This window comes from Rhamphochromis sp. 'chilingali' (genome assembly GCF_963969265.1).
Source record: "Rhamphochromis sp. 'chilingali' genome assembly, chromosome: 1".
Classification (NCBI taxonomy): domain Eukaryota; kingdom Metazoa; phylum Chordata; class Actinopteri; order Cichliformes; family Cichlidae; genus Rhamphochromis; species Rhamphochromis sp. 'chilingali'.
The window spans coordinates 72,679,838-72,703,161 of NC_137929.1; the positions used below are offsets into that span (position 1 = coordinate 72,679,838).

At 40.9% G+C, this 23,324-nt stretch overlaps 1 protein-coding gene and 1 long non-coding RNA gene across 4 annotated transcripts; one reads left to right on the forward strand and one right to left on the reverse strand.

The window, feature by feature from the left end:
• Nucleotides 1-8,753: 8,753 nt before the first annotated feature.
• LOC308396618 (H-2 class II histocompatibility antigen, E-S beta chain-like) lies at nt 8,754-22,368 on the reverse strand. Its single transcript, XM_080882069.1, has 6 exons — nt 22,306-22,368; nt 21,932-22,204; nt 13,303-13,516; nt 13,075-13,142; nt 12,883-12,996; nt 8,754-9,098 (listed from the first exon to the last, which is right to left on the reverse strand). Exons 1-6 carry the CDS (start codon nt 22,358-22,360, stop codon nt 9,073-9,075), a joined length of 750 nt encoding a protein of 249 aa, XP_080738195.1. The 5' UTR covers nt 22,361-22,368; the 3' UTR covers nt 8,754-9,072.
• LOC308396868 lies at nt 14,073-17,804 on the forward strand. Of its 3 annotated transcripts, none has more exons than XR_013971631.1 (5): nt 14,100-14,169; nt 14,869-14,934; nt 15,285-15,440; nt 15,893-15,985; nt 16,280-17,804. It is a non-coding gene; the product is annotated as an uncharacterized lncRNA (long non-coding RNA). The 3 variants fall into 3 exon arrangements; XR_013971632.1 differs by lacking the exon at nt 14,100-14,169 and adding an exon at nt 14,176-14,325; XR_013971630.1 differs by lacking the exon at nt 14,869-14,934 and having other exon boundaries at nt 14,073-14,169.
• Nucleotides 22,369-23,324: the final 956 nt, after the last annotated feature.

Consider the following 23,324-nt stretch of genomic DNA (forward strand, 5'->3'; position numbering starts at 1 on the left):
GGCCTCCTGATCAGACCGTCTGGGAGAGCTGGTTGATTTCTGCAGGCGTGTTCAGCCAAAGGCGGGAACACAGATACAAAAGACAGGGAGAAACAGGGAGAGGGGGCACAAAGAAATACTTTTATATGTCATTTAAAAACTTTGAATAAACAATTATCTGAATGTTACAACAAAAGTGGTCATCTGATTAAATGTATAGAAGTCCATTACTGTATATAGTAACTATTAAGTCTAGTATACCCTAGTAAGCTGTAGTACTTTTTCCTTTGGGAAGATACCATCTGTGCAGTCTGCAGTTCTGTTGAAGAAAGATGTTGAATCTATTTAAATACTGTAGAAAAATAATTGATTTCTGTGCATTTGTTTTACACGTGCATTAAATTAAAGTTTACATCGATTAAGGGCGGGGGGTGGTTCCCTAACGTTATTGCTGGGAGTTGGAAACCCTATGAGGTAGGTAGGTAAGTACTCTTTAAAATACCAGGATAGGGAGGATGGTGCAGGTTTAACTTTATTAGATTGATCAGTGTTGCTGAACTATAAGATGTTTTGGCTGCAGTGTGTTTTTTGCATACAGCTATAACAGAATAGCTTCAGTCTCTTGTTTTTTAAAACTTGAGTATGAACTTATACAAAATGCAGCAAGATATTTATAAAAAACAGTTTTATTGATTACAAAATACGCTATATCAGATTCATATCGGTATCGGCAGATATCCAAATTTATGATATCGGTATCGGACGTTAGAGAGTGGTATCAGAGTTAAGAGGTCAAGAGTTAATGTTTCCATTGTAACACCTCCAGATTTGACAGAGAAACACTCATTTTTAACACTCGATTTTAACTACTATCATTTTACACCTCAGAGTTACATTAAAAGAATGTGACTCTGCTTAGAGTAAAATTAACTCTACTTTTGCAAGAAGACTACTAACACCAAAACATTTAACACTTTTGAATTTGCTGTGTACGTTCATTAATAATCCTAACTGATAAGGGAAGAAATGAGTGCTTGTAGCGGTAAGAAACTCTGCACCTTCGCCCCCAGTTTAGTAAAACGTACTCAGACTGCAGAACATGAGAGGGGTCGGTTAAAATGCCGTCTGCCTGTCTGAGGATGTTCTAGTAGTTCTTGGGGGTTTACAGGAGCTGTCGTGGCCATAATCCTCCCTGCTGTCCTAATCAAAGTTTAATCTGAGCTTTTGACTCTACAGTTAAATTACCAAACCAGCGTGCAGTGCCATACCTTAAGATCGACTCAACTGTTGCTCTGTAAAAAATCATCATGATATCACTGTGAACGCCAAACAACCAGAGAGAGTGTAGATGCTGACGGATCAGAGCACAGACACTGTTTGCTTGTGTTCTCCAGCTGAGATCACTGTCAGTATGAACTCGCAGGTATTTGAAGGAGTTAATTTTTTAATTCAGTTCAATTCAATCCTCCACCAGGATCCACCAGCATCTCCACTGTCTTGTATTAATCTGCAGTTGGTGAGCATCGCAGCAGCTGACACACTTCTCCACTGCACAGCTGTGGGGTTTTAAATTGGACTTGGCAGGTAAAGACTAAGTACCACAGTGTGATCAGATAATTTCACAACATCTTGATTTGAATGGGAGATTAGTGTAAAGTGTGATGAATTCATATTTTACACTGCTGTGTAAGAAAAGCTTAAATTAACAGTGCAGTATTGAATATTACATAAAATAAACTATATACACAATGCAGAGATGCAGAAATGTGTGCATGTAGCACAGAGCCATGGCTCGGTGTCTGAGTCTCACAGGATTAACTGTATGTTCACAAGTGTTCGTTTTTCTTACTGATTAAAAACTTCCATTAAGGCTGTTAGTTCTACACAAAGTAATTAAGCAAAATATTAAATTACAGAAAAGTGTTTTTCAGTTTCTGCTAAAGAAATTTCATTTTTTTACAACTACAGTTAAAAAACAGAAGGTCTGGGTAATGAAATACCAGAACATTTTGTAATTTTAAATATTTATTTCTTACAATATAAAGAGTCTTCAGATTTCTTCCTGAAGAAAGCAGAGATGTAGTCAGTGGGCTGTGTGTGGTCCGAGATATATAAATCTAGTCTAACAGCGTAACAGCTTGTAGCTCAGTGTTCCAACATTTAGAAGTAGCAGCTCAATGCGGTACTAACATGCTGTTAGTTCATTTTGTAAGGTAGACCCTACAATAATACATACAGAGAATAAAACAACAATCATATGACCCACTAAGCACTTTGCCAACAATGCTGGGATGGCGCGGTGGGTATGCTGTCACGTGGTGTGTGGAGGCGGCGGTCACGCCTGCCAAAGATCATCTGGATGGATCTTGATATCCCATAGTGCCAAAGCACGCAGGTCCTTCGAATGAGGTCCCGCCAGCTCTGGAAATTCACCCCACGGGAGATTTCCCCACGGGAGCACTCTCGTGATGACACCCTGTGTTCAGCCTTTGACCAAATGATAGAAGCTGATGGTCATGTGATGCACCCTGAACTGAAACTACCTGTGCTTCGTATTATTGAAAGGCTTTGCCAAGTGAGTCGCGACACTGGCATGGAGGAGACACACACCCAGTGTACAGTGTTGCTGGTGAAATGATTTTCCAGGTAACTCATTATACAGCAATGATTAATGGCCCCATTTTATTGGCCCGGCATCCCTTCCAACAGCACCTTTGCACCTGTTACCATTAATGGAGGTCTTGTTTGAGCGCATTGGCATGGACCTCATCGGGCCATTTCACCGGAGTGCACGCGGCTATTGCTTTGTATTACTCCTGGTGGATTATGCAACGCGATACCCAGAAGCAGTGCTGCTGCCCACCACCCAGTTTAGTGCAGGCGCCATTTCAGGTCATCTACTGAGTCAGCATCCCGAAAGAGATACTGACTGACCAGGGCACACCCTTCATGTCTCGCACACTAAAGGAACTGCAAATTACTGGGTGTTAAATCTGTTCAGACCAGTGTCTGCCACCCTCAGAGTGATGAGCTGGTGGAGCGGCTGAAAAAGACTTTAAACTCCATGATTCGTAAGTTCCCTCCATTGGATTTTCACACGCAGTCGGACAGGGAAGGGGCCACGCAGATTTATCACCTCAGCCTGCTGAAAGCATGGAGATGGATAGATGATAGATGAAGTGTAAGTGGAGCAAACTTTAACCTCTTTCCATGACAGAGTTTTTCTTGTATCCAGAGGTCCTGCAGCAGCTTTATACCCTCTTCTGTTTGATCCAGTTACAGACTGTGCAGGTTCAGAGGTGTCACAGTCTGTAACACTGAACTCTTTATGTTCTTTGAATGTCCTTCCAACAGGAGTTCAGTTCAATTTTATTTATATACGTCAAATCACAACAGCAATGGCCTCAGTGTCCCGACCTGCTGACTGTGAACTTCTACACTGATGCAGTTTCCAAAAGTCCTCCAAAGCTGAAGCTGCTGAAACAGAAGCACTGAAACCATCGCAGTCAGACTGTTTATTAACCGTCCACGTGACTCGAGGACAAAATACTGACACTTTATTTGACTTGCAGCAGGAGAAATATGTCTGGGCTCAGAGTTTTATCCTCTGTGTGATTAAAGTCTGAGGTTTATGACACGTGTTGGATTTTGGGTTGATTAAGTTTTCACTTTCCACTGATTTTTGAGGACTCAGAGGTGAACAGCTGTTAAACCTGTGGAGGAGTTTTTATGTGATGAGCTCTGATCATGTTTCAGAGAACAGCGAGCTTCATGACGCTCAGACATTTACGTGTCTGTGTTTGAGAACTGAGTCACATGACGTAAAGAGCAGCAGCGTCTCTGAGGTTTACTATCGGTCACCTGAACTCTCAGAAAGTCCCCGCTCTCTCTGTGCTTTCACTTCCTGTTCAGCCAATAGGAAAAAAGCAGCTCCTGATGTGTCAGCTGTTACTACAGGCAGAAGTCTTTTATGTGAACGGCAGCAGAGACGCTCAGAGTCAGACGCCCTGCTGGACCCACACTCAGTCAGAGTTTAAGGCTGGAATGTTTTTAAACCAGTTTAACCAGTCTGACTGTCTGACTGGAGTCTGCAGGTTCAAGTCACATTAATAATAAACACCGATCCGCACACAGTCTAAAAGTTAAATAAATATTTAGAGCTGATTATTGCAGCAGGACAGCCAATCAGAAACAGCTACGTCATCAGTTACTAGGTAAAGCTGGACAGCAGAGGAAGTGCTCTGATCCTTCACTGCAGTACAGCAATACTACAAATACACAATAAGTCCTGCATTAGAAACAAATCTACTTCAGCCGCCCTCATCAAGCAATCACGGTGCGCAGACTGTGAGATCATTTCAAACTCCTGCTCTGAATATGTGGAATGTCTGACTCTGAGGTTAAGGCCTTTTTATTTGCCCACAGTGCTGCAGTGCATCATTGTGAGTGTCGTGCACATCCCCCCCTCCGCTAACTGAAGGAGCTGCACGACATGAACAACGAGCACGAAAATAAACACTAAGCGCTGCTGTAATTGTTCTGGGAGACTTTAATCATTGTAATCTCCAGAAAAACGTGCCTTAACTTTGTAACCTTCCCCACCAGGGGGAATAAAATACAGGATCAGTGTTCACAAATGAAATTTTTATCATTAGAGAAAAAATGACCAATAATCATCCCACAGATGTAATATTATCTACAGCTACTCTTAGTACCATTGATGTTAAGTTAGACTCTTTTTCTCTAATTGATCTTTCTGAGTTAACTTCAATAATTACTTCCTCCAAACCATCAACGTGTCTTTTAGACCCCATTCCTACAAAACTGCTCAAAGAAGTCCTGCCATTAATTAATTCTTCGATCTTAAATATGATCAACCTATCTCTAATAATCAGCTATGTACCACAGGCCTTCAAGCTGGCTGTAGTTAAACCTTTACTCAAAAAGCATCTCTAGACCCAGCAGTCTTAGCTAATTATAGGCCAATCTCCAACCTTCCTTTCATATCAAACATCCTTGAAAGAGTAGTTGTCAAACAGCTAACAGATCATCTGCAGAGGTTTATTTGAAGAGTTTCAGTCAGGTTTCAGAGCTCAGCACAGCACAGAAACAGCTTTAGTGAAGGTTACAAATGATCTTCTTATGGCCTCTGACAGTGGACTCATCTCTGTGCTTGTCCTGCTAGACCTCAGTGCAGCGTTCGATACTGTCGACCATAATATCCTATTAGAGCGATTAGAACATGTTTAATGATCTTCTCTTAATTACTGATTCAGGGCATTCTGCTGTATTAGTCTTATTGGATTTGTCCTCAGCCTTTGATATGGTTGACTATAATATTTTATTAACAAGGTTAGAATGTACTGTGGGCATTCGGGGCGAAGCCCTTAACTGGTTCAAATCATACCTTTTGAACAGGTCTTTCTCCGTTACCTTGGGTACTTATTCTTCCTCAACTGCATCGTTATGCTGTGGTGTGCCCCAAGGCTCTGTGCTTGCCCCAATGTTATTCTCATTATATATGCTCCCCCTAGGCTTAATCTTTGAAAAATATAACATTTCCTATCACCTCTATGCCGATGATTTACAGATTTATTTTCAATTAGATGATGACGACATTGCTCCTTCATTGCACTGCTTCCTCGAGTGCGTGAGAGAAGTCAGAGAATGGCTTTCAGACAACTCCCTTATCCTGAACGAAAAGAAAACGGAGATTGTGGTGTTTGGCAACCATATCCCTAGGGGCCTATCAGCTGATACCTTTGGTTCCTTTGCCACTTCTTTCTCTGACTCAGTTAGTGACCTAGGGGTTCTGCTGGACAGGTCTTTCAAATTTAACAAACAAGTGTCCTCAGTAATCAAATCTAGCTTCTACCAACTGCGCCTTATTGCTAAGGCTAAGCACTATGTCCCTCATAAAGATCTTGAAAAGCTCATTCATGCTTTTGTGACTTCTAGATTGGATTACTGTAACTCCCTCTACTTTGGTCTTCACTCCGCTCTCCTGCACAGACTTCAGCTTGTCCAAAATGCTGCGGCTCGCCTCCTGACTGGCACTAGAAAGCATGCCTCTATCACCCCAGTTCTTATGGATCTGCATTGGTTACCCATAAAATATCGCATTGAATTTAAAATATTGTTGCTCACCTTTGAAATTATAAATAATTTAGCCCCTCGTTATCTAGTCGATCTTCTTAGTCTACATGTCCCTGCAGGGACATGTAGACTAAGAAGCCCTCAGGTCTTCAGCCCAATTACTCCTGGCTCAGCCTAGTCTTTTAAACGTGCTATACAAATAAAGTTGTATTTCCAGTCACCTTTCTCACTCACTATGTGTTAACAGACCTCTCTGCATTGAATCATATCTCTTATTAACCTCTGTCTCTCTTCCACAGCATGTCTTTATCCTGTCTTCCTTCTCTCACCCCAACCAATCACAGCAGATGGCCCCGCCCCTCCCTGAGCCTGGTTCTGCCGGAGGTTTCTTCCTGTTAAAAGGGAGTTTTTCCTTCCCACTGTCGCCAAAGTGCTTGCTCATAGGGGGTCATGTGATTGTTGGGTTTTTCTCTGTATCTACTATACAAACACTGTTAAATGTTCAGGTTCGATGCCATATGTTAAAACAAGATCTAGAGTGTGATTAAAGTGGTGGGTGGGTTCTTTTACATGTTGAGAGAAGCCAATTGAGCCTGATAATACAGATACAGCCACTTTAAATGGCCGCCTCATCACTCACAGGACCATGACAGATACTTAGTGGATTCCTGATGGATTGCCAGCTGATCTGTTACTGTAATGATAGGGTAATGTCTTGTACATCCACCAGGGGGCACAGTGGTAATGGAAGTTAACAACCTGCTTACTCAAGTCTGGTGCTAATCTCAGTCTCTAATCACCTTTGTGATTTATTTTAATATTCTACGTTGTGAAAGGGACTTTCTAAATCCAACAACTGGTACATGTCCTGCAAACAAGTGTCCAACCTGCAGTATTTATCTATTTAGTTAAAGGTGGAAAAGCTCCATGTGCCGACAGGTAGGAGAGAATTAATAGTTATTAGCGTTCAACCTGGTCTGGTTGTGTACGAACAACGCTCCAAAAGAAGCATCTAAATCCTGACGATGAATGAATAAACTGATAAATCTCTGCAGGACCTTTACACACAGTGAGAGCGCAGACTGTCATCAGCATCACAGAGGATTCTTTTGTCACACATCAGGTGGTCATTCAAACAGCTCTCTGACCCCTACAGAAGGACAACAAACCCAAATATCCTCTCTGTGCCAGCTGTGGTTTTAACACACGTACACAGTATTCCAGGAATCACTGACAGGATGTCAGTTATACTTGTCTGTGAAACGTTCTTAGTGAGTGCTATTGATGTGATTTGGCCTTAAATAAAGTTAATCAACGATTAAGATTTTTAGATTTTTACATTAGTGTTAAAATCCTGTTTTCAAAGTATTGTAACGATCCTTGAGCTGATTTTATTGTGATGTGTTCACTGATGTGAGTTACCAGAGCTGGACAGTGAGGTGTTCCGGTGGACCCTGCCCTGTTACCCTGTTAATAAACCATGGTGAGACCAAAATGTCTGCTGCTTGAGAGTCTCCATGAACCTTACAGTATCCAGTAAAGGGTTAAACACTAAAACTGTTATTAACACATCTGCAAACTTTGTGACATCATGTTGAATTTATAACACACTGTGACTAAAGATATGCAGAAGCAATTTCTACTCGATGGAATTATCTGACAGAACATGCTGTGTAGTTTATTTATGTCTCAGTCAGAAGCAGTTTACAGGGCTGAGCTGCGTTCATGAAAACTCCGACATCAGAACACCAGCCTCTTTTTATCTTGATGTAACTGTGAGAGCATGCACTCGGCTCCTTGAAACAAACTGAAGGTTACAACAGACATAACAAAAACTAAATATCAAGTATGAAAACCTTAAATTTATGGAATTCACATAGTAGTATTGACTGCATTTAAATGGTAGCCTCCTAATATCCCAGTTTAAGGAAGGCACCGTGAGGTTGCTTTTGTTTGTTCGCTCACATTTCCAAAGACCCAGCTCAGCCGCCACAAAACAAACAGCTGGTATGAGTTACACACGAATTAACCTAAATGGCCAAGCAGGAAGTCCACAGCTGGATATTAGATTCAACAGGCAACAGTGCTAACCACCACACCACCGAGCTGGCCTGTGACTTGGCGCTATATAGATAAAATTGAATTGAATATATCCATAATCACACACACTGTTAAACTAAACTGATCAAAACTGCAAGGTTATTAGAGTAAGCTAAAACTAAACCAAAACTAAAACCAGATATGAAAAAACATTTTAATTAACTAAAAGTAAAAATAAGAAGTGTAAACAACCGAAACAATGTTGTAAGTTTTTTAGTAAAAAAAACCTTTTTCATAACTTGCTGATGAAGCCTGAATTTTTACTGAGACTCTGGATGTCAACAAGCCTGACAGTGACTGCTTTCAGTGAGTTCTGTTTTGATTGGGATGCCTGTGCTAATCTTACCGCCGACACAATAATACTACAAACAAGCATTGAAGCTGATAAAAACTCATATCAGTCCCCTCTAAACACTCTCCACATGAACACATCCGTAGGTTTGGAACAACATGAAACCTTCCTGCAGGACAGTGGGGCTCTCTCAGTGTTTAAACTGGTTTAAACTGGTTTCTCTGACATCAGTAAGATCTGCAGTGATGCAGGCAAACAAACACAGCTGAAAGTTTGTGTCATTTTATTTTGACATGAAAGTTAAAATCTGTAAATTAGAATCAGATGAGCAGAGAGAACAAAGTCACCCTGAGACCTGGATTACAGGGATTATATTACATGGATTGAAGAGCAGAGTTAAACAGTGAAGCATCAAACAGCAGAGTCTACATTAGACCTGATCCAGGATCATCCCAGTGAAACCACAACAACCACCAACAACACTGAGATGGTCCTGGATCAGGTTCAGAGTCCAGACAGAGATCATCATCATCATCATCAGTCTGCTGAACACATGAAGCAGCTGCTTTTATAACGTCAGACAGAACCAGGACCAGGATCCAGGCTCAGTTAGTGGGAACCAGGATACGACCTGAAAGAAGAAGAGACGAGGACACAGTCACCAACACACTCTGAAAACACTTCATTGACACTGGATTTAAACTGATCAATACTAATGATTCAGAAACGATTCGTTTTTCAGGGCTTGGATCAGGACTGAGAGTCTTTTAAAAAAAACTACCAAAAAACTGGGTTTGAAACATGAATTAAACTTACAGTGGTCTAAAAATAAAGAAACTGGTCTAAAACTGTGTGAAACTGGTTTAAACTGGCCTGAAACAGAATTTTAAAACATTGATATATATATATATCTGACCAAGATGGCGCCGAGTATGGCAGCCTCGTCGCGAGCTCCCCCAAGCAACGGCTTTCTTCTGTGTTTAATTTTACTTTTCCTTTATTTTTTCACGAGCAGCACTTGTCTCCTTGTGTACGACCGACAAACCTTACTGGACATAAAAGACGGTCTTTCTTATAACTTTCCGGAGTTCAAGTTTTGCAACACGGACGCTCCGTTTGCAGACCCCCCATTCATCTCACCTGAGACGCCTTTGTTCTCTGTCCCTGGAGGCCGCAAACGCCGACGCAGAGGGAGAAGATCTGGCGTTCTGGTTCGACTGAGACGGCGCACTAACAGACCACCGTTACCCAGTTTATTACTGGCTAATGTGCAGTCTCTGGAGAACAAGCTGTGCGAGCTTCGGGCACGGATCTCATTCCAGCGAGAGATGCGGGACTGCTGCGTGATCTGCCTCACAGAAACCTGGCTATCGGACAAAGTACCGGACTCTGCAATACAACTACCGGGGTTCTCCGTGCATCGCGCGGACAGGTCACAGGATCTTACTGGGAAAAGCAGAGGCGGTGGTGTGTGTTTCATGATCAACAACAGCTGGTGTGATTATGCGAACGTGCACCCGGTCAAATCCTTCTGCTCACCGGACCTGGAGTACCTGATGATTAAGTGCCGGCCATTCTGGCTACCGAGGGAATTTACAGCAGTGATTATTACGGCTGTTTACATTCTCCCACAAGCCGACACTGACCGTGCACTCAGGGAACTGTACAGCGCGATCAGCAGCGAGGAAACCGCACACCCAGAGGCAGCGTTTATCACAGACGGGGACTTTAACAAAGGAAACCTGAAGAAAGTCTCACCAAAACTCCACCAACACATCCTTTTTAACACACGTGGAAACCGGCAACTCGACCACTGTTACACCTCTTTCCGGGATGCGTACAAAGCCCTCCCCCGCGCCCCATTCGGCCAATCAGATCACCGCTCCATCCTGCTCCTGCCCGCCTACAGGCAGAAGCTGAAACAGGAAGCTCCAACCCGGAGGGCGGTGCACTGTTGGACGGACCAATCGGAGTCTGCGCTGCGGGACTGTTTTGATCACGCGGACTGGGAAATGTTTCACGTGGCTGCTAGGGACATTGATGAATACACAGACTCAGTCTGTGGATTTATCAGGAAATGCGTGGAAGATGTCGTCCCATCCAGAACAGTTAAATCCTTCCCAAATCAAAAACCCTGGATTAACGGAGATGTTCGCGCGGCACGGAACACCGCCTTTGCCTCCGCGAACACATCGGACTACAAACACGCACACTACCAACTCCGGAAGACGATCAAAGCAGCCAAACGTGAGTACAGGGACAGGGTGGAGCAACAGTTTGACAACCCTCAGAGTATGTGGCAGGGACTAAACACGATCACAGACTTTAGAGGGAAAACCAGCACACCGCAGACCACGGCCTCTCTGTGTGAGGATCTAAACGTATTCTACGCTAGATTCGACACAGCGAACACCATGAGACCGGACAGTGTGCGCACCGCGGATGACGTCAGTGCGCACACTGTGTCTGAGGAGGATGTGCGGAGGTGCTTCAGGAAGGTGAACGCACGCAAAGCTACTGGTCCGGACGGGATTCCCGGCCGCGTCCTCAAGTCATGCGCGGCTCAGCTGGCTGGAGTGTTCACGCACATCTTCAACCTTTCCCTCTCTCTGTCTGTAGTCCCAGCCTGCTTCAAAATGGCCACCATCGTCCCTGTACCCAAATCCTCCACCATCTCCTCATTGAACGACTGGCGACCTGTAGCCCTGACCCCCATCGTGAGCAAATGCTTCGAGAAGCTGGTCAGGGACTTCATCTGCTCTGCACTACCCGACTCACTGGACCCTCTACAGTTTGCATACCACCACAACAGGTCCACTGATGATGCCATAGCCCTGACACTACACACTGCCCTGTCACACCTGGAGAAGAGAGACACGTATGTGAGGATGCTGTTTGTAGATTACAGCTCAGCATTCAATACCATCGTTCCCTCGAAGCTGGACAGGAAACTGCAGGATCTAGGACTGAGCAGCTCCCTCTGCAGCTGGATCCTTAGCTTCCTGTCTGACAGACGCCAGGTGGTCAGACTGGGCAGCATCACCTCATCCCCCATCACACTGAACACTGGTGCTCCACAGGGGTGTGTACTGAGCCCTCTCCTGTACTCACTCTACACCTACGACTGCACAGCCACTAACAGCTCCAACATCATTGTGAAGTTTGCGGACGACACTACAGTGGTGGGTCTTATCACCAACGGTGATGAGACGGCTTACAGGGAGGAGGTCAGCGCCCTGACCCACTGGTGTCAAGACAACCATCTCACCCTCAACGTCACAAAGACAAAGGAGTTGATAGTGGACTTCCGGAGGTGCAGAGAAGTACACACCCCCATCACCATCAACGGCGCTGCTGTGGAGAGAGTGAGCAGCTTCCGGTTCCTTGGAGTACATCTGGCTGAGGATCTTACGTGGTCAGTACACACAAACAAAACAGTGAAGAAGGCGCAGCAGCGCCTCTTCTTTCTCAGGAGACTGAAAAGATTCGGCATGAGCCCCCGCATCCTCAGGACCTTCTATCACTGTGCCATTGAGAGCATCCTCACTGGATGCATCACCACCTGGTATGGCAACAGCACCGCCTACAACTGCAAAGCTCTCCAGCGAGTAGTGCGGTGCTCTGAACGGATAATTGGAGGTGAGCTTCCCTCCCTCCAAGACATCTACAGGAAGCGCTGCCTGAGGAAAGCGGGGAGGATCATCAAGGACTCCAGTCACCCCAGCCATAAACTGTTCAGACTGCTTCCATCAGGAAGGAGGTTCTGCAGCATCCGGTCCCGTACCAGCAGACTGAGAGACAGCTTCTTCCATCAGGCCATCAGACTGCTGAACACGTCATAGACACCTCAGCTTCACTACTGGAACTTCAACATTATGCACTCCATACTGTACAGTAATGCCACTGTTTTGCACATATTCAACTCTGTATATTTTTATATATTTTATTATTATTATTATTATTTTATTTTATTTTTTTTTTACTATTTAATTTGTAAAAATGTGTATACACACACACACACACACACACACACACACACACACACACACACACACACACACACACGTAGGAAAATATTTAGTATACACATCCAGAAATGCATACACTATTATATATTGTACATATATTTATTAGTTTCAGGTTGGCCATTCTTGTATTTTGCTCGTTTGTGTTGTTGTGTTTGCACATCTCTGTTGCTTGTGGGGCTCGCACACAAGAATTTCACTCGCATGTGCTGTGCCAGTGTGCCTGCACATGTGATGTGACAATAAAAGTGATTTGATTTGATATAAAAATACTGATGTAAACCAGATCCAAACCAGTTTTAGACTCATGTAATGTGTTTTTAGATTAAGTCTGGTCTCAAAACTGGTTTCAGGTATGAACTGGTCTGTGAGTGAGAGTCCTGCTCTGACCTCGGGACTTCCTCTTGTAGTAGATGAATCCAGCCAGAGATAAGATCAGACCCAGGATCAGTCCTGATGCTCCAATGGCGAGCTTGTTCCTCTCTGACTCAGGCATGGACAGATCTGAGTCACACAGGTGAGAGTCAGACAGGTAGGTATGTACAGGTGTGTACAGGTGTGTAGATACAGACAGGTATTTACCCCAGTCAGTGATCAGAGGTTTGTCCAGGCTGGCGTGCTCCACCTTACAGGAGATCTTCTCTCCAGACCTTCAACACAAACAAGCATTGGTAATTGTCATAGAACAAGACCAGAATCTGTATGACAGACCTGGAGCTTCAACTTTTAAACTTTAGTGCTGACTTCATATTAAAAGTTTTTTGGTTTCCATTATTAGAAACGATGCTTCTGGACCTGATGTGGACTCACCTGGGTGTGTACTCCAGGTGTGAGTGGGTCTGGTAGTACCAATCACCATCTGCCATCTCCTCAGTGGAAGTGACATCAGAGGTGACTTCCTGTCCATCTCTCAGCCAGCTCACTTTGATCTTACTGGGAAAGAAGTCATAGACGCTGCAGACCAACATGGCAGGATGCTGACTGGAGGCAGGTGTCATGGAGTGAAGTTTGACGTACGGTTGAACTGGAAGACATGATGAATTTGTATTATTATTAATGTTCTCTGTAAAATTTGAATTTATTTATGTAAAAGGTACAGAGCATATTAATGAACATATATCAATGTAAATATGTCAGAGTCAGCTGAAAGGTTACTTTTCATCTGTAGACCCCGATAGGTCAGACAGAACAATAAACAAGGAATTTAACAAACCATTAGTACAACAGTCTCGTCCAGACTACAAACACACAAAACTACAACATAAAATTTAATACTACAATAATACATAAAACAACAACTAAATAAAAATAACACATAACATCACTCAAAAAAATGAATGAGGTGGATTGTTCAGTGTATATTAATTATTTATTTTCATTTTACTTAAAATATATGTTTTTGTTAAGTTAACATATGTTTTTCTAATCAAGTCTACGTAATTGTGTCTATTATTCAACGTACATAATACTAATGTGTTACTTGATCGCATAACATTTAAGTTAAGTCAATGAGGATCGATATACCTTGTATATCCACAAGGTGGCAGTAATGCAAAAACAGTTGTAATGAAACCGCGCAGAACAAGAAGGTTTCACGGCTTGTGCCTGCTCATGCACAAGACTTCAAATTTAACTGAAAAAGGCTGTTTTGGCGCCAAGCTACTGTTTCTTTGAGAGGTAAGACCACTTTTTTCTTTGACTATGTTGTGTAGTATCTATATGTCCAGCATGGTTATATTTTGCGTTTGTCTTACAAGACATGTTATATCGTTTGCGTGTGCTTGTTTTACATTAGTTTTACTGGGTCCTGGACATGCTTATTTTGTGGACTGTGTAAGAAACATTTTTATTGTTTTTTGTTTTATTAAGGGATTAGCTACAGGGGTTCATGGGGTTATTCTTTCAAGGGGTTATTTTTCCATTTGCTTTCTTGGGATTCCTTTTCTGTAATCCGAGAGTCGGAAATATCGAATAGGATAGCAAGGATAGCATAAAGTGACATTTAAAATCCAAAAAGTCAAGGGCGAAAGCCACTGTGACACCATTGCTCTGCTCTATCAGTAATCTGTATTATGTAAAAATGGTCTGTAAATACAGCATGTTTCCTAGCGGAGTTATACATATCAATGTAGTTATAAATTACAGTTTGTGAAAGTACACACTTAATTTTTTTAATAAAATTATTCAAGACATATGAGTGGACAGACAATGGAGGTCGACAGACCTGGTGATAATTGCTTCTATAGAAAGTTAGCACATGGCAGTGTCAATCTCTTGCTTTTCTTCTGAGTAGTATTTTATTTAGTTGTAATTCAAACAATAATTTGCTTCTTGAAATTAAGTAATGAATTTCTTGTTTTACTTTATAAATCTCAGATCCTGCCTTTACCTGCTCCCTCCTATACTGATGTGGTGTATGTGGTACTGCTGAGCTTGTATGTGGTATGTGAACTGTTATACTTTTAAAAACAAAACTGTTTTATAAGTTAAGTTTTCTTTTGTGACCCATCCCATGCCCCTGTTATTTCTTCTCCACATCTGAACCATGGTAAAGGTTGCAGTTCAAGGGCCTGAGGCATGAAATTCTTTTCAGATCAGCTGTGATCAATATTTTTTGGAACTTGATAAATAACAATAAAAGCTGTAATGGCTCCATTAGCATTTTGTGTAAATGTTTGTGTTAAAATTATAGCTTTAATGAGGTCTTTCTACATTAGTTTTAGTTTGTATATGTGTACATATAGTATGTATATTTACAGTACAGTATGTTGTGTTTGTTGACATATTTTCAGGTGGAAGCAGAATATGTGAGGATTACTACTGCTGCACATGTTCCAAGGCTTTTTACACAACTTGACCAATACACTGACCAGCTCATAAAAGTCTTCAAGAAAAAAGGAGGCGTTGCAGGGAAGAAAATTAGACAAACTTTGGCCCCAGCCACACAGGTGCGTTATTCTGTTGGTAGCAAAATATTATGGCTAATAAGATCATTTTCAAATTTAAACAGCTAGTGTATGGTAGCTGCACAGTGCACTTACATTTATATTAAGCAAGACAAAGTTTGGTACTCAAAACGTTGGAAAATTTAAATTACCTAAACATATGTAAAATCTGATCCCTTGATTTAGGTTAAACCAGAAGTGAATGTTTTTATGTTATGTTTTGAATGCAAAAAAGATGATGTATTAGTTTGTCTTTACCTCCATTATGGACATATATAATGTGGTGGAAACCCTGCCCAACAGGTTAACTATTCATGTCCATGTGATGATTAGTTGGTCTTGTGTTCATGTCTATCTGTGCAGTGGCTATGTCATTCATTTTGCGTATAACGTGAGTTTCTGTCATCCTAAAGTATATCTGTTTTCTCTTCCTGTATCTCTGCCACTCTCTACAGAAGGAAACCATTGAAAAGGGGAGGGAGTGTGTCCTCAGGGCACTACCTTTTTACCTGAATGAAGACCCAAGCATCCTCTTCAAAGAATAATTGGTTGGTAATTTTAGTTTAGTTTTTTATCTGTATTAAACCAAATTTTGAATAACTAATGTTGTTGCATGTTGTAATGTTGTTGTTGTTGTAATTTGCATGGAACCTGTTTAAATGTTTTGGGAAATCTTGTATACCCAAACTATTTATATTTATCGTTGAATCTGTAGTCTGAAATAGTGGCGCACTGGGGTGCATGTTCCTAATATTGTGTTTACGTCATTAAAGGGTAGCTTTGGCCCTTTTTCTTTCTTTTTTTAAAACTGGATGCCATTTTTCTATGTTTTTGTGTCTAAGCTACAGCTGTTCAGAGGGAGCTGGAACAAATTACCCTTGCTATCTTTACCATCGAAAGAGCTGATGCCAGCACTCCTCCAGCCGATGTGGGTATAACCATCTAGTGTGTCCTGCATGACCTGGAAGACCTGGCCTCTGCATGTGCACTCTTAATGGGTGGGATATATGCACTGAATCTCAGTTAACCTCAAGACTGAAAGCTAAGAGACAATCAAAAGTATTGAGATTTAAAGGATTTAATTGAGAGATGATACTGCACCAGAAATGTTGAAGGGTGGTGTGTATATTAGCGTTCAAGGCATATTGTTATGAGGTGGAAATATGTTCATATTCAGTTTGTGTTACATTGTGTGCATTGTAAAGGTAATTGCAATACATACTAAAAATAAGGGTAAGTTAGGAGGTTGATCTGATATCCCCGTGTTGGTGTTGTTCCCAGATCATCATACTAAATGTTGTTCCAGGATCAACATTGCAAGTGACCAATCAGAATGTTGTGACGTCATACTTTTGCGACTTCGGGAAAAACCAGCGTAAAACAAAAAACTGTACTTAAGCTGCGTGAAACCGCCTCTGTCCGCCGATCAACTGACCCTAACCCTAACCCTTTAATAAACAGTAAGCAGAATTAATATTGTCCTTGCAACATTGGAATTTCATAAATGCACAAATGGCTTGGAATAGAATAACGTCACAACAATGTGATTGGTCACTTGCAATGTTGAACCTGGAACAACATTTTCATGATGGTCTGGGAACAACACCAACACGAGGATATCAGATCATCCAAGTTGGGAATGCAGGATGAATGTATATTTTGTGGACTTTTAAAGACGAACAATTGTTTCCATGTTAAAATGTTTACATCTGAAGTTTTTTGCCCAAACACTGGTAAAATAAATGTTGACAGTGGCGAGTGTTAAATGGTTACTGCTGTGCTGTTGCAAAAAAACTGAACGCTGACAAGCTGTTTTATTGTTAGACCATAATCTTGGCATGTTTTGTTAAAGTTTTATTTGGGATGGTGATGTAATTTTCTTTGATTGCTAATATCAGTGGACTATTTATTATTATTATTATTGTTGTTGTTGTTGTTGTTGTTGTTACATAATTTTTTTTTTTTTTTAAATTGTGGCTGTTGAGGTGGACACTTCACTTTGCATTGTTAAAGGAAAGCACTTCATTGGCATTGTGTTACTGGACTGACCCTAAGCAATCATTGCAAATAGCAACTTTGTTTTTTTCTTTTAGTGTCTAAAATGGATAGCACTCACAGACCTTACTAGCATCACATGTGCATAACTCAAGTGTCATCTTATCAATGTGTTATGTGATCTTCAATGCGTTTTTTTTTTTTCTTCTTCTATTTCTGGTAGATACAGACATTTAATTTAAAGTCTTGATGTTGCATCTGTCTACATACTGTTAATTACTAACCCTAATGAGCTGTTGTGTTTTATTTTGGACTGGGTTTACACAAATGCTCACTGAATGTGTTGGCAATAAAATAAATTTTAAAAAATAAGTTGGATGTACTTAATTCATTTGTGTGGAACCTGTTGACAAAATAGATTTAAGTAAAACTAATTAATAAAGCACAAGGTGGCTGAAAATGTAATATTTGAATTAATCTAACTTAAATTTAACATTTTACTGCCACAAATAAGAAATGTGTTGAAGTAACTAATCTAAACTATCTAACCTGAAAATATATCATCTATGTTCATACAACATAACTTGATTTAGTTAGTCTTAAATATGTCTTGTTAATCTTAAGTAGTTTTTTTTAATTAGATGAACTAAAGATTTTTGCTTTAAACTAACACAATTCAATTTCGTGGAACCTGTTGACAAAATAATTTTAATTAAAGTCAACGTTTCATTTTTTTGAGTGATGAAACAAGTAATTACAAATCAGATTCCTCTTTAGCCATTGTTTGAGATTAGTTTTAAATGTGTTGAAGGTACTACCATCTCACTACCTTTAGCTGATGTTGTATGTCTACAAGGTATTCCACAATCCCCAGTAGAGGCTCTGGTGATGCTTCCACTGATGTTGGATTTAAACATGATAAACTCACCCAATGTGGGTGGAACAAGTCAAAATAACATCTTATATATACTAAGTAAACCTAAATATCTTTAATAATTTAAAACTGTAGATATTATATTTCTGAAGTATGAAAGGAAAAAGGTTTTCTGTCTGACACTTTTAAGGCCTTTTTAAACAAAGATTCTGTTGGTTTAATGTAGCAGTACTTGCCAGTGACCAATCAGTAAAACACTGTTCTATATGAGAAAAAATAATAGAGTAGAGAAACATCCTGGCTGCATGTTTTTGGCAGCGATGATCTAATTTGTTGAAGATTGTGTAGGTTAAATCAATGATTTTAGATTTGTTCTTAATATGATTCTTGAACAATAAACTGGAATAACACCAAGATATTTAAATTCATGTACAATTTGAAGGCAACAAAAACGCACCAAAGGGCACTAAACCCTTTGAGTACTCAGAATAGAAAAGCGCTGCATAAGAACCAGTCCATTTATCACTCCTCCTGCATCTCACCTGCTGTTGTAGTACCAGTATATATCACATCCTACTTAATATCACCATCAAAATTCAGGACTGAAACTGATCTCAGTCTCAATATCTGCTCATTAGTAATAATAATTGTAACCCGGGTTAAAAAGATCCATAAATAGTTAAAGATAAGCGAAGTCTGAGAATATAAATATCAAAGAGTTCATTTATTTAAATTTTCTTGTATATTAAAAAAGATTAAAGTTCATGTAAACTGATTAAAAAACATGTTTGCATTGTTTAAAATAAGTTATCTTTCTTTTCTTGTTAATTGCTTGTGAGAACTGTAATTTCCTACGGGGATAAGGTCTGTGAAGGTAACACAGGGTGGAGAAGGAAAAAGAGGAAAAAGAGAGCGCGAGGAGAGAGGGCGGTGGTGCGTGAGTTACACGAGCATCCAGAGAAGTTAGCTTAGTAGTAAGTGTGTTTTGACTTTTCGGACAGATAAGTCAGTGTCGGTAAGCTAGTGACATAACACGTAAAGTTTCAGCGTGAGTCTGCTGGACTGTGTGCTTTGTTTCTTGCGGCCGTGCACGCATTGAGTTAAAGTGAGGCTAACCCAGCCGTTCGCTAATAAGGACTACTGTAGGCTGCTGTTTAGCTAAAGTTGTGGAACATAACAAGCTGCAGAGGATCGTTACCGAACTGGATAACGACGGACACACCCCAGATAGTCACTCTGAGTGCCCGCGTCACTCAGAGTACCTCTGGCAACGTGGGAAGCTAAAACAGGTAGCTTGTGGAGCACGTGGAGATCACGGACCTTCCTCATCTTTGTGCTGCTGCATTCAGAGCGGAGTGTTTCTGAAGGAGCTGAAGGCAACTTGTTGCCTGGATTAATCTGGTGGGAATTGCACGTTTCACAAGGTACTGAGTTTATTTATTTATTTTTTGCTCATGGAGTGAAGAACTTCCGGTTGGGAGATCGTTTTGGATTTATTCTGGAGCAGTACAGGCCTGCAACGTAGGGTTTATCTCTGCCGGCTTTAGGTTTAGTTTGGGACTATAATTGTTTTATCACTGGTGGTTTACACTGTATGTGTGGAGATTCTGTGTACAGTGGGTAAATTGCTGCGTGTGTTTTTGGTTTGCCTGAATACTGAAACCTGACATTTTATTATTTTCTTGTTTTCATTGTTTGGTAAATTAAAGAAGGGTTGCAATGCTCTACTTTACATGGTGTATGACATGATTTGCTGCACTGTAGACACTTGTGTTCATTTTCGTGTGTACTGCTACTGTTAAGGAATAAGCTTCATTGATCCCAGAAACAAAAGAGAAGTTAGCTTAAAAATATCGTACGAGAGTACACTAGAAAAAGAACCCAAAGCCCATTTATTTAATGGTATTGAGTAAATGAGGGCTAAATAATAATAATAATAATAATAATAAACCCAAAGATGCCTTATACAAGAGCATGAATAAAGAAAAATATATAAACAAACAAGTAAAGGTTGGAGTTTGGAAGGTTTTTTTGAAGTGAGTTTTGAGCGAGAGAGAATAGAATAGAATAGCCCTTTACTGTCATCTTACATGTACAATGAAATTGTAACTGTGCCAGAATTAAATATAAATAGTAGACAGCAGGAATAAATAAAAACTAGATAAATATTTATCATCAATAGACTGCCACACGCCAGAAAGGAAGTCACTCCTATAAACAGCCTGCTCATCTACACATGGTTCAACATTCATGCTCGTTCAGTGAGAGACTGAGATTACCGAAAAGCACCACTGAACGACACAGGAAATCATTCCTGCCTGTGGCCATCTCCCTGTACAACGCATCCACTTAACACACTGTTTGCTGCTACAGCTACACATGTTTCTTTTCCAAATATTTATTTATGAGTGACTTATGTATGTATGTATGTATATATATATGTATATATTGTACTATTCTTAGTTAGTGTATTGTCTGTCTTGTCTTAATGTTGGTTTAAAATGGAGCACTGTAACAAAAAATAATTTCCCCCAGGGATCAATAAAGTATTCTGATTCTGATTCTGATGCTGCGTTTAGGTGCACTCGTAAATCTAGCCATCTATAATCCAAAAGCAGAAGATCAGTATCAGACAGCTTCCCCTCCACAGGAGGTCTGAGCTGGTTCTCCTCATGTTTCTCTGAGCTGCTGCTGGGACCTGATTTCAGTCCATAACATGAGGAAACACTAGTTTCATAATCTGTCTGTTAGATACTTTACCTGACAGAAAACTGTATTATGTCATACATGAGCACATGCATTATTAACCTGAAGTTACCTACATCACAGTGTGTGTCGCTACACTATGAATACATTTCACCCCATCAGTTGGATCAGCTTATCATGAATTCATCAGCTGCTTCAGCACTTTTGCTCATTTTACTGCAGACACCATTAAGAGAGGGACACTTCACACACACAGATTAAACAACAGCGGTCGAGCTCTGTGTTTGAGTGTGTGTGTGTTGTAGACACGAGTACACAGGAAGAGTCGGAAACAAGCAAAAACTCATGTTGTAGTGTGTGACTGCAGTCATTCACACAGCAGCTGTTTCCTCTGGGTTATGATGATAACTTTATAATTGTTTCCTCATGTTTAATAGCTCCACTGTTACACTGACTCATAGATCTGAGCTATAATGTGTGCAGGTGTGAAGCTGCTACACAAGCTCTGAAAGTCAGAATCAATAAATAAACTGCAGACGGCCTTCAAACAAACATCAGTGTTTCTCAATTTTGTTTGAATTAAAATAAATGAATTAGAAGATAAGAAGGAAAAAGTGTTTTATCAACCTGTCAGGCTGCTTCATGCTGTTAGAAATATTTATATGGAAATATTTAAAAATAAATATGAGCAATATTTCAGCTTAAAGAGGTTTAATGAATCATTAGTGTGTTATAATGAACAGCTGCAGTTTGCCTGTTTCACCAGCAGGGAGCGCCACAGACTGAGGTTAGAGTGTTCAGAGTCAGTGATTTATTACAGTCATTGATCACCAGAGTCTGACCTGCAGCTGTGAGTCCATCATGAATGATTCAGAGTGAGGTCAACACCTGATGATGTCACACAGACCAGCACACTCACCTGATTTAGACAGAATGTTGTTGTTCCAGACACCAATGTTGTGTTGGCAGACCGTCTCCTTCTGAGCTCTCATTGCAGCCAGCTGTCCCTGATCTTTGTTCCAGTCTGCTGCATACTTCAGCCCAGGCTCAGTGTATCCAACAAACTTCCCCACACTGCTGCTGAACCTGACGTCCTCCACTTTGTTGAAATAGTAAGAGCTGATGTACTCGATGTCCTTCAGCTCAGTGGAGTTAAACACACAGCGATTTATCATATACTCCAAAAATCCATCTGAGAACAAACAGAACATCAGACTGTGAACTGATCACATCACTAGTCAGATTATTGATCAGTGTGTCTCTGCAGTGTATTAATCAGTGTATCGATGATACCTGCTGTGCTGAGGCTGATGAAGAGGAGGCTGAGGCAGAGGAAGGATGAAGCCATGTTCCTGAGTTCTCCTGACAAACTGACTCAGTCTGACTGAGAGCTGCTCTAAAAACAGAGGACAGGTCACATGACCACAGCATCATCTGTTACCAGGAAGAACTGTGTGACACCAGCTCACAGCTCAGACTGCAGTACAAATACTAATTCTCTATAGATTATAAGCTGTTAATTTGTAACATGAGCAGTAATGGCAGTAATCTGCCTCTGTTACCTTAATTAATATAAACCTGATCATTTGAATGATCTTTCTGACCACTTTACAGAAACACATTTCTCATAGAGCTTGATTCTGATCTGCATGTCTGCAATTATAAATAACACATCTGTGACAATATTATAAATACATCTTTAAGGCTGATATTAACAGTGACATTACTGGACTTAAGCAGAGCTGTATATTATAACAGAAGTGTGCGCGTTTGGTTTGAAAAACTCACTGTAACGAGCATCAGTCTTTAATAATATATGAACAAAGTACATCTGTGATGAATTAATGTAATTATTATTACTAATGTGATCCACATTTCTTCATATCTGACTGTAGTTTAAGTGGAGGAGAACATCATGGGGGCTTCAGCAATTTGAGTATTTGACGCTATCCCAGTTGTTTTAGGGCGAGAGGCAGGGTCCACCCTGGACAGGTCGCCAGTCTGTCACAGGGCTAACATAAAAAGACAGACAACCATTCGCACTCACATTCACATATACGGGCAATTTAGTGTTACCACCTGATTCCAGTAACTGCATGTGTTTGGATTGTGGGAGGGAGCCGGAGTACACGGAGAGAACCACTGTTATGTTCACCCACAACACCCAAGACACGCATGTCCACACCTGAGAGAGGAAAACCCACAACCATCCTCGGGTGGGAGGAGTCACACACAAACACGTATGACCCATATGATCTTGGCTCATAACACCACGCAGACACGGGAACAACATGCAGACTCCACACAGAAAT

Bases quoted from the DNA above. Each gene is read 5' to 3' on its own strand.
- LOC308396618 (XM_080882069.1), bottom strand. From the start codon at position 22,360: ATGGCTTCATCCTTCCTCTGCCTCAGCCTCCTCTTCATCAGCCTCAGC. The intron at 13,517-21,931 runs GTGAGTGTGCTG...CATGTCTTCCAG, and splicing joins CAACATTCTGTCTAAATCAG to TTCAACCGTACGTCAAACTT. The intron at 9,099-12,882 runs GTCAGAGCAGGA...TTCTTCTTTCAG, and splicing joins CTACAAGAGGAAGTCCCGAG to GTCGTATCCTGGTTCCCACT.